The sequence below is a fragment of the Callospermophilus lateralis genome, unplaced genomic scaffold, assembly GCF_048772815.1.
Source record: "Callospermophilus lateralis isolate mCalLat2 unplaced genomic scaffold, mCalLat2.hap1 Scaffold_227, whole genome shotgun sequence".
NCBI lineage: Eukaryota > Metazoa > Chordata > Mammalia > Rodentia > Sciuridae > Callospermophilus > Callospermophilus lateralis.
The window spans coordinates 371,669-385,624 of NW_027513180.1; the positions used below are offsets into that span (position 1 = coordinate 371,669).

A 13,956-nucleotide genomic window follows, 5' to 3' on the forward strand; every position below is an offset into this window, starting at 1 on the left:
GATGGCAATTTTAAAGCCATTCTGGACAACTTAGTGAGACTCTGTCTTAACTTAAAAGGAATGAAAATATAGTTCATATAGTTCAATGGTAAAGCATCTCTGGGTTCAATCCTCAATACCAAACAAACAAAAAAAAGGAAAGTATGAGAAAATTAAAGGAAAATGAATACATAACAAATATAATTTTAGGGTCTGGGGATGTGGCTCAAGCGGTAGCGCGCTCGCCTGGCATGTGTGCGGCCCGGGTTCGATCCTCAGCACCACATACAAAGATATTGTGTCCACCGAAAACTAAAAAATAAATATTAAAATTCTCTCTCGATTTCTAATATATATATATATATATATATATATATATATATATATATATATATATATAATTTTATTAACACATTTTATATTTATACCTCTTTAGGCACCTATTCTAAGCATAATACTTATATCCAAATGAGATATTTAAACAAAGAAGTGAAACATTTCTGTGTGTGTGTGTGTGTGTGTGTGTGTGTGTGTGTGTGTTACTCTCTAATACTCTCTTGAACCCAGGGTGTTTTTACAAGGTTTCAATGAACTTTCTGGGCTGGCCTGAAACTTACAATCCTTCTTCCTTAGCCTCCCCTTTCACTTTGTCCCACGTCCCAGCAAGAGTGCTAACTATTTAACCATTCTAACTTTATAATGTGTTTAGTTATTCATTAAACATCTAAAACAAACAATCAACTATCCAAACTGAGATACAACTTTAAATTTATTAAGAAAAAATTAAAAATAAGGAGAAATATAAGATAAAGAAAAAAATAAATGAAAGAAATAAAGATCTCAGTGTTTATATGAACCTTTTTAAACTTATGTTTGCCTAAAAAGGTTCATATAAACACTGAGATCTCTAAGAAAAAAGTTTAAAGCTTAATTGTTATTGTTAAGGAAGCAATTACACTCTGAGTGTTGATGTATATGGCTGAAGTTTTCATTAAAATGTTTCTGCAAATAGATTCAATTGACTTTCATTTCATTAGCTGCCCAAAGACAAAAGCAGCAACAACAACAACAACAACAAAATATTATCAACTTAGAGGAGATAAGAATGAAGAGATTTTGATATATAATTATTACCTAAACAAAAGACTGTTTTCTACATTGACCTGAATTATTATTTTTACATTTTATTACCTAAGTATAAGATGTAATAGTTTTAGTATAGTTCAATACCATCAAGTACTTTTTACAAAATGTTTTGAGAATTAGGACAGGGTCAAAGTTAGCATTTCCATTAACTCAGAGGAAGTTATTTAGGTAAATTAAAAGAAACAATTTTAAGGGGAATGCTTACCTAATGAAGAGAATAAAAGTTTTTGAGGCATTTCTAAAAACTCATTTACAGAGAAGTAATAAAAAACTGTACTCTATCAGGTAGCCTTCACAGGTCAGGTTACTGTTTTAGTTTTTTTTTTTTTAAATTTATTTCTATTCAATTGTTAAACCAGTTTTCTTTGCAATAGTCATTGAATAATTGTATGAATTGTTTTATATATCATAAGTATTTAGTTTTTCATTTAAATCTCAACTATTATTGAGTAAGTAGAAGATGGTACAAACATACTTTATTGTTATGTCTCTTGTTTATTGAAAAGGGTATGTTTAAACAAATTATAAGTTCAGGTTACACTGCTGGGATTAGTTGCAAGTAAATAGCAATCTATCCTTAGATTTTAATGAAGACTCTTGGAAACTCAAAGTGTGTGATTGTTGTCTCTAGGAAGGTGTATCTCCTGAAAAGCCCTTCTATATTTAGAAACTATGCGGTGTCTTCTTGGAAATGTTCAAAAATTATAGTTGTGGTTTCATTGTCAGTTAGATCATGGCATTTTTTTCTGCTACTGGTCTCCCAATTGTTATATTGGGTAAAATATCACAATAAAAAATGATAGCTCTTGTTCAACATTTACTCTTTCATTGGGCACTGGATTCAGTCAGTCATGTGAAGGCAAGGCATCAGAAAAATACTAGTCTGTATAAGTTTCAGCCATATTCCAGAAGTCAGGGGGCTTCCTCATAGGAGAACATCCAGAGAAAAGGGTACCAAATCTCACCAGGGGACAATCTAAAAACTGGGTGACATAAAATGGTGAATGAGAGCCAAACACAGAAACCATTTATAATACAGAGCCTGAGAATCTGTGCTCATGGTTTGTGTTTGAGAGATTTGTGCGGAGCTTCATAGTTCAGGTATTTTAAAGTTGAAGATAATGTATAGCATAACTTGATGCTAGAACTAAGCATAAGTTTGTGGGTATGGAAGTATATTTTATCTGGAAATTAAATGAAATAATGTTGACAGACAGAGGAAAGGGAAAACACACACACACAAACAGACAGTGCAAGTTGACACGTCTGATTCTGGGTCTAAGCAACACATTTTATCTTTTTAACAAGACAGTTACACAGTCAGGTACATATTATTTTCCAAATTTTGTAGAAATGAAGAATAGTGTGCATTAGAAAGAAAGATTCCACACCTAACTGTAAAAAGTATGAGTGATATTTTACATCACTCATTCTGTCCAGAAAACAAGTGTTCTTCAAACTATTTCATTGCATTTCAGTAATAGTCAATTTATGCAGTGCACTTATATGTCAGTGTCAGACTGAGCAAAGTAAATGAAATTTGCTTACTATGGTAACATGATACAGGATGCTGTAGACACATTATTATTTATTTAGAGGTTTTATTTGTTTTGTAGACTGAATTTAAGGCCTTGTGCATTCTAGGGAAGTACTATATTACTGAGTTAAGTCCTCAGCCTGACATATTATTTTATGCATACATTATACAAATCATTGAATATTTAATATGTTGTCAAAAAAGTTAAAATGTATGTAATTAACTACACAAAGTTGTATTTCTGTTTGAATCAAATTTGTAAATTATGACATGTCTCCAAGTATTAAGTATAAGTAAAATGGTAAATTTTTATTTTGTCTGGGAATGTGAAGTTTTTTTCTGGGATTTAGAAATTTGAGTATTAACGCTAATAAATTCTTCTGCAAATCAGAAAAATAAATTGGTTTTCCTGAATAAAACATGTTAAAATGTCTTATTGCCTTCTAGTGGAAATATTTAGCTGTCATATAAACTGGAATAATTGTTTCTGTGCATCAAATTAAGTGCAAAATATAAGTTGCAAGTTGTCTGTGGAGATTACTATCCCAGGCAGTTGGTAACAGAAAGATGAACAAAACTAGTCTCTACTTTTAAATAATTTAAAAGGCAGTGGGAAAGAAAAGAGATTGAATCTCCTACAGGAAATATATACAAGCTATGTTATCTTATTTGGAATCTACCGTATTAATTGAATATTATTGCCGGGGTTCGGCTGCAGCAAAATAACCTGAGGGTGACAAGGAACTTGTGTAGACTGATACAGCAGGAGTGGGAGCCATTATTTATTGTAGGATAGGAGCGGTATATGCACATTCCACACAGCTTATCTTAATTAACATAAATTAGATACAGCAGTCAACCAATAAGGAATCTCCACACTTAATGGCTCGCTGGAGTTACTTCACAAACCACTCCCTCTGGCAAAATGCCAGGCACCATCTTGACTTGTTTACAGACCCTAACATTTCCCCCTTTTGTTTAATTTAAATAATGACCATAGTGGTTTTTACACAAACACCATAAATAATCTGCTACAAGCAGAAGGGGAGGATACAAAATGCCACAATACCAAGCCAATTGATGGCTCCATGCAAGGAGCCCTTGGAAAAATAATACCAGCAATGACACTGTTAGCAAAGATATTGAGTTACAATTTGTTGTAGATTACAGTTTGTTGTCTCAGTCCAGGTAAAGCAGTGTCTCAATAGATTAACTCACAGTTCAGGTAAATCACAGTCCAGGTTAGTTCTGCAGGCAGCGAGCTTAAATCACAGTCCAGGTAAGTTCTGCAGGCAGCTAGCTTGATCCGAAGTCTTGTTTGGTTCTCAGCAACACTGGAAATTCTTCCACCCTCGTCCTCACCGGCACTGGGACAAAGGCAGGAACTCCAGCAATGATGCTAAAGAAAATCCTGCAGTATTCCAGCAGGCGCTAAGAAAACAACCTTCTGAACAATTTAGTACATTATCTCAAGGTTTTTTTTAACATTTGAAATAAGCCTTAATATTGCTCATTACTCATTAGCTTCCAGGTGTGGGGGAACCATTGTAGTTACCGGCCTTGGAAATGATCAAACTTCAGGGATGCGGGCCATCTTCCACCTGCAGCATCCCGGGCAGCCCCAGATGAACCCAGGGAGAGTCCGGGGAGGGTTCTGGACTCAAACTGCCACTGGGCACAGGGAGCAAGAGCCTGTGAGACTGTGCCTCTGGGTCAGGTTTGGATTTGGCCTCTCGCAGTGGCGTCCTGCTCCCCGGGCCGGGGGTTGGGGAAGAGCCTGCTGCCACCGGTTGGAAAGTCCTTGCTGTGCCATGACCGGCTCACGCCCATGGCAGCCACCATGCCACGCCAATTCACGCACCCTCCAGTAACGAAAAGTATTCAGTAATAGCCTTTTGCTGCAACATTTTTCCTGATAATCCTTGCTCCTCTGAACTTTCTTCTTTCTGACTAGAGTTCCTGGACTTCCATCAACACATGCCCTAACTGCTCTTGGTTCCACTGGGGTGCCTTCTTCTCTTAGTAATTTACTTCTCACCCCTTCCATATTTTCGTCACAAAGACAATACAACATTTCAAGACAAAACAAGACACAAACATACTGTATCAATCTTCTCCATTTTCTCGAAATGGCCATTTGTCCTCTCGCCCTATCTGTCTAGGGACGAGCAGATTTGCTCCCTTCCTATCTATGGACGGGCAGCTTTTTTTTTTTTTTCGTCACTTACCCCCGAGTGTCCTGGGGCTCCCCATATGGGCCACCATCTGCTGGGGTCCGGCTGCAGCAAAATAACCAGGGGGTGACAAGGGACTTGTGTAGATTGATATAGCAGGAGTGGGAGACGTTTATTGTAGAATAGGAGGGGTATATATACATTCCACACAGCGTATCTTAATTGACATAAACTAGATACAGCAGTCAACCAATAAGGAATCTCCACACTTAATGGCTCTCTGGCGTTACTTCACAAACCACTCCCTCTGGCAAAATGCCAGGTGCCATCTTGACTTGTTTACAGACCCTAACATATTACATTGCATGGAAGAAAGATGTTCACATTTCCAAGATGGGTAGAGTCTCAAATAATGAAATATTTTAAAAATAAAATGCAGGTTAAGTGCAAAATAAAGGAAGAAAAGAATTGTAAGAATTGATGGAGATTCCACTTAATGAATGGCCAATGAGGAACTCTGCAGAGGCCTTCCTTGGTAAAACAAATAAACAAATAAAAATTAAAAAAATTATGATCAAAATAAAAAACAATTATTTACTGTCTCTCATAACTTTTCTAAAGGCTAACAGCACAAGAAGAACTATTTACTCAAGTAAGTCAACAAAAATTTGTGAAAAGCAACAGACTTTGGCAGTGGACCCAAAGCCACTACCTCCCTCCTTATTATGTCCCAGCTACCTTGGTAGAAATGCCTGCCCTGGGTATTTGTGGTTGAAGAGACATGTCTTCCCTCTCTTCAGTAGCCAATCAAGAGATAATGGTTTGCTAGGAGGGTCAGGCTGCCAATATTTCTCATCCCCTCTACCTCCAGGTTTCAGAAGCTAAATTTCTAGTGAGTGTGACTAAGGGACCAGTAGCATCTCTCCTCCAGTCAGTATCACACACAGTTGGAGGTTCTACCCCAGTGAGACTAATAATGTGGGGCCCAAACACCCTGAACAATGAGAGGCAGAACAGGAAGTCCACAGGCTGCTGTCTACACACAATGCCTAGAGCACTGGCTCAGAGAATTTGCCCAGGCTGAAACAGAGTCCTTGAGAACCCAGAGATCTGAAGCTCTTCTCCAATTACTTGCTTTTATTAAGCCTTAATAGACATATTTCATAATTATTACGATGTTTTATTAGACTTGTGACATAGATACATAAAGGTTGGTGTAAATATGATTATACCATATTTAATAAAAGCACATAGATATATAGGAGCAATATTTCTAGATAGTACTGGAATTCAGTTAGGGAATTTGAATCTGATAAGGTGTATATGGTCAAACCTCAGAATAAGTATAAGAAAAAATAAATCAATGAAAAAAAGTATAAGGATTTATATTACAATGCAAAATGTTCACTTAATGAAAAAGAAAACAGTAGAGAAGGAATAGAGGAAAAAAGAAACAAAACTTATGGAAAAAAAAATAAACTGGCAAATGCAGATTCAATATTAATTCAAAGACCTTATATGTAAAAGGAATAAACAATCTAATCAAAAGGCAGAAAATATAAAACTACATAAAATCTGATGAAACATGATTTGTATGATTATAAATTTCTGGTAGCAAAGTTATCCAATTTGAGTCCTTGGTTCTGTGCAAATGGCCACGCATTTTTTTTCAACATTTTGTAGCAAGTAACTACACTAGGCAACCTTACTTCTTTGGACCTCACAAATGTCTCAACCCTTTTTTGTATAGATAACACACTTATATCATTTTGCAGTATATCCCATCTTTCCCTTAGTGAATCTGATACTGTGGGACTTCAAAGATCATAGATAGGGGAAGGGCTCAGGGATATTGATCTTGGAGAGCTGAGAAAGTTTCTGCCTATCAGACTGGGCCTGCCACGGAGTGTGGGGCAATATGAAAGTGGGTGAAGTGAAGTCAGTCTGTAAACACAGATTAATTGACCCTGAGAAAACATTTAGTCAGTGACCTTTCTTGGTAAGGGGGTCTCCTTCTGCCGCTTAGCATAGGATTTCAATAAAGGTTAGCTTTTTCATTTCTGTGACTTAAATATCTGATAAAAAACAATTTTATAGGAGGAAAAGATTATTTGAGGACTCACAGTTGCAGGGGTCCTGTCCATAGACAGCCTGTTCTATTCCTTAGGCCTCGAGGTCAGGTAGACCATTATATGAAAGAGTGTGACAGTGGGAAGCAGCTCACATGATGATGAAAAGGAAAAGAGAGAGACTCCATTTACCAAATACAAAATACATACCCCAAAGACATCCTGTGTCCTCCGTACACACCCTACCTGCCTTTAGTTACCACTTAGCCAATTCCACCAGGGGACTAACTCACTGATTAGGTTCAGACTCTCATAACCTCATCATTTCTTCTCTAAACCTTCTTGCATTGCTTCACACATAACATTTTGGGCGATACCTAATATCTAAACCATAAAAACGTTAAAGCCACTAATTTTGACTTGTAGTTTCCCATAGGCTGGGCATCAGAATTGCCTAAAATTACAGGGAACACACCTCTGTTTATTTTTACTTTATTCTGAGATTAAGTGTGTGAGTAAGTATTTATTTCTGGACTAACCAAATTGTTAACATTAACCCTCAACAATATTGGGACAAATTAGTTGTCTTTGATTTTGGAGAAACATGTTAATATTTAGGATCCAGGGGATATAAAACCTGTAAGGTACTCTCAAATATGTCTGTTAAAACATTAATACATGTGTGTACATGAAGTTAAAAATGAATGTGGAAAGTATTATCAAGTAATATATTGGAGAGGTATTCTAAAATGTTCTTAGAAATGTATGATGAATTTAAATTTAAAAATAACATAAAGTAGCAGTTCTTGTCTGTCATGTTGGAGAGTACCTAATATAAATCATGCACCAAGGTTTACCTACACAAGAACAAATGACTTTTAAACAGGAGGCAAGAGAATGTCTTTTATCATTAAAAACTCCTCAGGGACAAAATTATTTTATTCCTTGACCCCATCACAATTTTTATCCATAAAAATGAAATTTCCAGAAAATTAAACACATAACAATATATACATATAGAGTTAATAAATTTAAAATATTTTCTAAAAACTACCACATTCTTGCACAACATTCATGATACCTAAAATGAATGAATTTTACGGATGAAAAGGGTGAAATTTTTAGCATATAAATTATATCTCAATAAAGTTTATGGAAGGTGAAGTACATTTTAGCAAAGTGGGAACTTACTGGAGCAGTTCCAAAATCGCCCACAGTGTGTACTATTTCCTGAGGAAACCCCTTATAAATGTTTACAGTTCTAATATAAACATATTTGCTTTAAGTATCTGAAATCTGTGTTTATATATGTTCTCTTCTTCAGTCCTACCTATTCCCTCAAAACATAACAAGGAATTCTGTCACCCCTGCACGTGTCCATTTCTACCAATTTAAAGTCAGCTAATGTATCTTGTGTCTTCTTTGGGTTGCAAGTGTCCCTAGTTTTCCTCATCACTCCTCAAAGTCTGTTGAATCAAGTCTCTTTACAACCCTGCTTACTCTCCGTCTTTTGTCAAGATTTTGGAGATCCAGAAATGCTCACAGTCTCATCCTCTTCAAATACATCCAACAAGTTACTTTTCTAGGGGTTAAATGTAAGCCCCTGTGACCCTGCTCAGCAGTGTTGATCTCCCTTAGCATGTGGCCTACCTCCTTAATAGTATGTCTAAGGTCTTCTTTCACCTAAATCACTCATCTTCTCATTATTGTTCCTCTCAAGTATTTTCTGTAGCAATTACTAACAATGTATAATTCTCTATACTACTTTCACAGGTCTGATAGTGTGGTTGCATTGCTCTCTAAAATACCATCTTTTCCCTTTCACTTTGGGTTTTTCAGTCTCTTTTTCAAGATCATTTCTCCATATCCTTTTATTGCCACCAAACATCAGGCACAGGATGTCTTGCCTGAACCATTTGATTTTACACTTGTTGCCTTTTCTTGGCTCTCCTATGGTCCTCCCTATCCCTCTATCAGTAATTAAGATCATGTGTTGATATGTGTAACCCCAATTCTTGTTTATTTTACTTATTTTTCATGTTTTAGCTCTAGCAAGGTGTCTACTGCATGATGTACACTCAGCAAATATAATGAGTTGCATGATTGAACATAGTATGCATTGAAAATTCTTTTCAAAATGCTAGCTGATAAACACATTCAGTCGCAATTTTCTTCTTCAATTAGGCATATATTTAGTTGAATAGAAGTGCTTACAAGGACTATTGTGAGACAATTCTTTCTTGTTCAAAAAAGAACATGCTACAGAGAGAAATAGACTTATTATATCCTCATGCTTCCTGACTTTTAAATGTAACTTAACTTCATTTATATTTTTGAGAGCATTCCTAAAAGATAAGCTATTATATTGAAATCACATGGCTTCAATGCATTCTCACACCTCAAATCAACAGCCATGATATAAAAAGATTAATTGCACGGTTTATACCCTGTTCCATTACATTCAGTAACTTCAGGTGCGAAAATCAATTACTAACAAATATTGACAAGTTTAGTTCATAAATCTCATTTGTAAAGGCAAACAAGTTTTGATCTCTGACTGCAGTGACATGAGAACTACAAACTTATCAGAATAATAACAAGCTTGCCAGAATAATAACCTGCTCTTTGGAGATACACTTCCCTTAACTGAATTTTCATGATGAACACAGGATCACTTTTTGTGGCATGGGTATTTCAATGGGCCAGCTGCAATAATGTCACCTGCTCTCAGCCACTGTTATGAACCTATCTTTTGTTCCCCTGCCAGAAACATAATGTTTGTAAATGTTCTGTGCATCACACCATATGATTAGCAGAGCTCTTCCTTATAATATCCCTTGTCAATTTGGTAATAATACAGAGTGATGATCATATGGGGATCATTACTGACTTGTTCAAATATCAGCATAAAACATTGAATCTATGGAAACTTGGACAAATTCTTTCTTGTTTCTATGGTTTCATTTCTATAATTTCATAAGTGGGGAGATTGATAATATATTTTTAGAGCTACTGTATGAATTAATGATAATATTTATCAACATCGAGAGAAATGTGGCAAGCTTTAAAAATGCTAACTCTTGTTATTATAATTGATAACATACAGTTCATGTGTTCTCCATTTCCTAACGACTTAAGTGAATGAAATTTCTGTTTTGTTATTCATTTTCTTGGATGTCCTACTCCTATTGTTTCACATAAGTCAGCAACATTTATTACCAAATATGTCAGACAATAAAAATGATAAAAAAGATATCATTAGCAAAGGTCACCACTTCTTTTTGAAAGTTGTCCTGACATATAGTATAATAAAACAGCAATGGCTCTTTTATGTTTGTATAAAGACAAATATTTTTGTACAATCACCAAATTGTCAAAGTTTTTCCTTCATTTTCCATAATGTGATTTTTTCCCCTGTCTGTGTTAAAATCAAGATTCTACCTCAGTTCTGGCATAGATTTTTGTTATTATTTGCAGAAGTCTCCCTCATCCAAAGCCCTTTCACAGCCACTGTTAAGGATTTTTTTTTTTTTTTACTGCTCAAAAAAGTTTAGTATTCAGCAGGTTAAGGAAACCCATGGTCAGCTTTAGAATTTCAGTCTCTGCTGAGCTTTCAAGGTGTCAAGACCCTAAAATAATATGAACAGCAGGAGTACTAAATCTTTCATTATTTCCAGTTTCCCCTTGAGCATACTGACTTTGCAATAAAGAAGCTGTCATTTACATTCTTCTTTATTGCAAGGTGGGTAATAGCTACAGGGAGAAAAATAAGGAACTGTGTCAAGTTAGCCTAACTGCCATTATGATTAATGTGTAATCATTGCACATTTGCATTTACTCTTTTCACATGCAGGTACTTCATTAATTGGAAGAGTGATGGGGACAGCTACTTTACAATAGATGGAACAGAAGGAACCATCGTCACTAATGAATTACTAGACAGAGAAAGCACTGCACAGTATAATTTCTCCATAATTGCGAGTAAAGTTAATAAGTATGGCATGGACAGAATCAATGTTATACCACAGTTCTTTGGATTTAACACTTTTAAATGAGTCCCTGCTGAGATGTTTTTCATTTTTGCAATAACAGCTGAGTGGTCTCCCGGGGAAACTCAGAAACCTGTTCCTTTTCCTCCTAGCATAAGTCCAGAGGTATTGTGACAGCTGCCAATGAGCCCTGTTTGCAGTATCGCATGAATACCTAGAAAAGCATTTCATTGTGAGGTCTCATCGTTTTCACTCTGTACTCTCAAAAAGTCACCAGAGTGACAGCTTTTCTGCCATGCATGATCCTAAGAGTTTCATAGGCTGGTCAAGAAGAAATAAAATCAAATAAAATTACTCACTCTAAAATATTTTTTGAAATCAAGAAAAGCATTTAAAAAATCATCTCCCTGTCTCTTTCCTGTAACTAGAATATATTTTTAATAAATGTAACTGTGGAATACACTTTTAAGTGAGATTCTGCAAAGAGCTGCAGAGAATCCCTAGAATTGTTTTTAATTGTTCCTTGTGTTCATTTCTGCTTGGTCCAAAATAGAATCCTGTCAACTGAGCTTAATTGTAGTTCTTATGGTTTAACAGTATAATAGAGAATGTGATAAAAATTTCTTTAAGTAATCAATTAGAGTGAAAATGTGACATTTGACTCTTTTTACTTGGTTGTTTTCAACAGAAATGCATTCCCCTAGTTCTTCTGCTTGATTTCCTAAAACTTTTGGAAAATCCCTAAGTATCTTTCATTTCGTTTTCTCATTTGTTTTGTGCATCTGGTGCAAATTTATAATACTTTTGCAGCTAATTTCACCTTTCAGATCAGAGAGAAGCTATGAATAGTTCTGTGGAGGGGTTTTGATCAGTCTCAACTCGGTGGGGGCATAAATGTGGAACAATTTTTTTTATCTGTAACAACTGTGGCTCAACATAAACAGTCAGATACCTTACCCCATGTTTTTAGAATATCGTTAGCCAATTTCACGACTTTCAGGTAACTCTTGATTGCTAAATAACTACTGCCTTGTTTGTTTCAATACTTAACTCTTAAAATTTTAACCTGTCATGTGGAAAGTCTAGCTATTCTGAGGCTGCCATAAAAGAGAGATCGCCTGTTGATGCTCAGATTACAACTGGGGCTCAGTTCAGCCTTCCAACACTACATGTCAGTTGATGGTTATGTCAGTCTTGAAACCCCTCATCCAATCTACTTTCTAGATGAATTCCACTTGCTAGATGAGTACCACAGTGTACTCCCCATTGCCTTGTGAAACTAATATTAACTCATGGAATTGTGAGAAACATGAAAATGTTATTTTCTACTTTCCATGTCAAGGTTGTTTTTTGGTAAAATGGAAATAAATCACTGAAGATTCCAAAGAAACCATAATTTGTATATTTGAGAATGTGGGGATAAGGATATAGACATTCAGGTCTCTTGGGTTGGGAGTGAAGGAAATAAAAATGCATGAATTCCTCTTATCTGTCCCACCACTTTTAGCATTGAGTTGCACTGATAGTAAAGGTAAATGTTTGAAGGCCAATTATTTTCTTGTGTGATTTGATCCTTTAATGTTGGGAGCTTTTGGAGACATTTGCATAGGAATCAGATACCACCACACAATGGTAAACCTTAAACTTTCTTAATTTCCTCTTGATTGTCAAGCAGTCTTCTTGATAACAGTATAATTCTTGATAACAGTATAATTTCTCTATGCCAGTTCCTATCTGCTATGTCCACTGTACCCTACGAAAACTCAAAAACTCTTGCCAAGGTAAATTACAGGCTGTGCTACCACAATGTCTTTTCCTTGTCATTTTTGTTCAGATTGGACCTTCTTGCTCAGCTAGACTCAGACACAAGAGTATGAAGTGAACTACTTGAGCGAATGTGCTATTGTAGAGTTGAATACCAGTCAGCTAGTCTTGGTGGACCCTCCACCTGCATTCTCTGTACACTGTTTGCTGTAGTCTCGCTTGTGGTGGACATCTTTCTTCCTTTCTGTTCTGTATCTGCTGTACTTGCATAGGTTAATTCTTTCCTCTTGATAACTTTCAATGATTAATTTCTATAGAATTTTGAGGACAATTAATTTATGAAAATTATTTTCCTAAACTATTTAATACAAAACCATTGTGAGTCTTGCTAAAATCACTTTGAAGTAGGAGTAATAGACCCCTGCCTTACTTCAAGCTAAATGTTTGTGGATAATCCATTGGTAATCTTTACCATACTATAAAAGTTTTCTTTCTCCCAGTAGCTACAAAACCATGGTAATGGTGTGAGAATAGACATAAAAATAATGTCCAGGGCCTCCTTTTAGAGCCTTTAGCTTCAACTGCTTGAAACAGGGAAGAAAGTATAAACCCTTGTGTGAAAATAAAAGTCTTCAGTCACTGAAAAATTAGATTTCCTAAATTTATAGAACCATATTTGGTTACTTATCTCTATAATTAGTGCACATGCTCTCCCAAATTGTAAGCTGTAGATTTTAGCAAAATGCGAGTAAGGAAATCCTAGTTTATGAATAACAAGTAGTTTCTTAGCCCTAATAGTCAGCACTGGAACTTAGGTATATAAGATACATCTGTACATATGTATTTCATGTGTCCAAGAAATCAATTTCCTCAATAAACCTGGAAGGTATTACTATCTACAGTATAGGAGTAAAGGAATTCAAATTGTTTATAGCACTGTGTCACACAGCTAATGATGACAAACCTAAGATTAGAGCCCTGGACTCTTTACCAAAGTAGATTTTGTGGATTGGGTACCAACAGTTGTATAGCCATGCTTATTCATGAGAGTTACGTGGGTTATATATACTCCTCTCTCTCTCTCTCTCTCTCTCTCTCTCTCTCTCTCTCTCTCTCTCTCTCTCTCACACACACACACACAATATGAGAGTGATGCCAAATTAATATTCCTAAAACAGACTGACCATCAATTCCATTTTGAGGAATTCAGTATCTGTTCAAAGACGATTGAATGGATATTAGACCCATCAAAGAAGTCTTCTAGGACAAAATAAACATGCCAAAATATCATCACATGA

The 13,956-nt window shown here is 35.7% G+C and overlaps 1 protein-coding gene across 1 annotated transcript in view; it reads left to right on the forward strand.

Moving 5' to 3' along the window:
• LOC143390211 (cadherin-12-like) overlaps window positions 1-13,956 on the forward strand; it is an 88,156-nt gene that overhangs the window by 41,291 nt on the left and 32,909 nt on the right. The window contains 1 exon segment of the mRNA XM_076842734.2: window positions 10,759-10,891. Within this exon segment, the coding sequence (XP_076698849.2) occupies window positions 10,759-10,891 (133 nt within the window).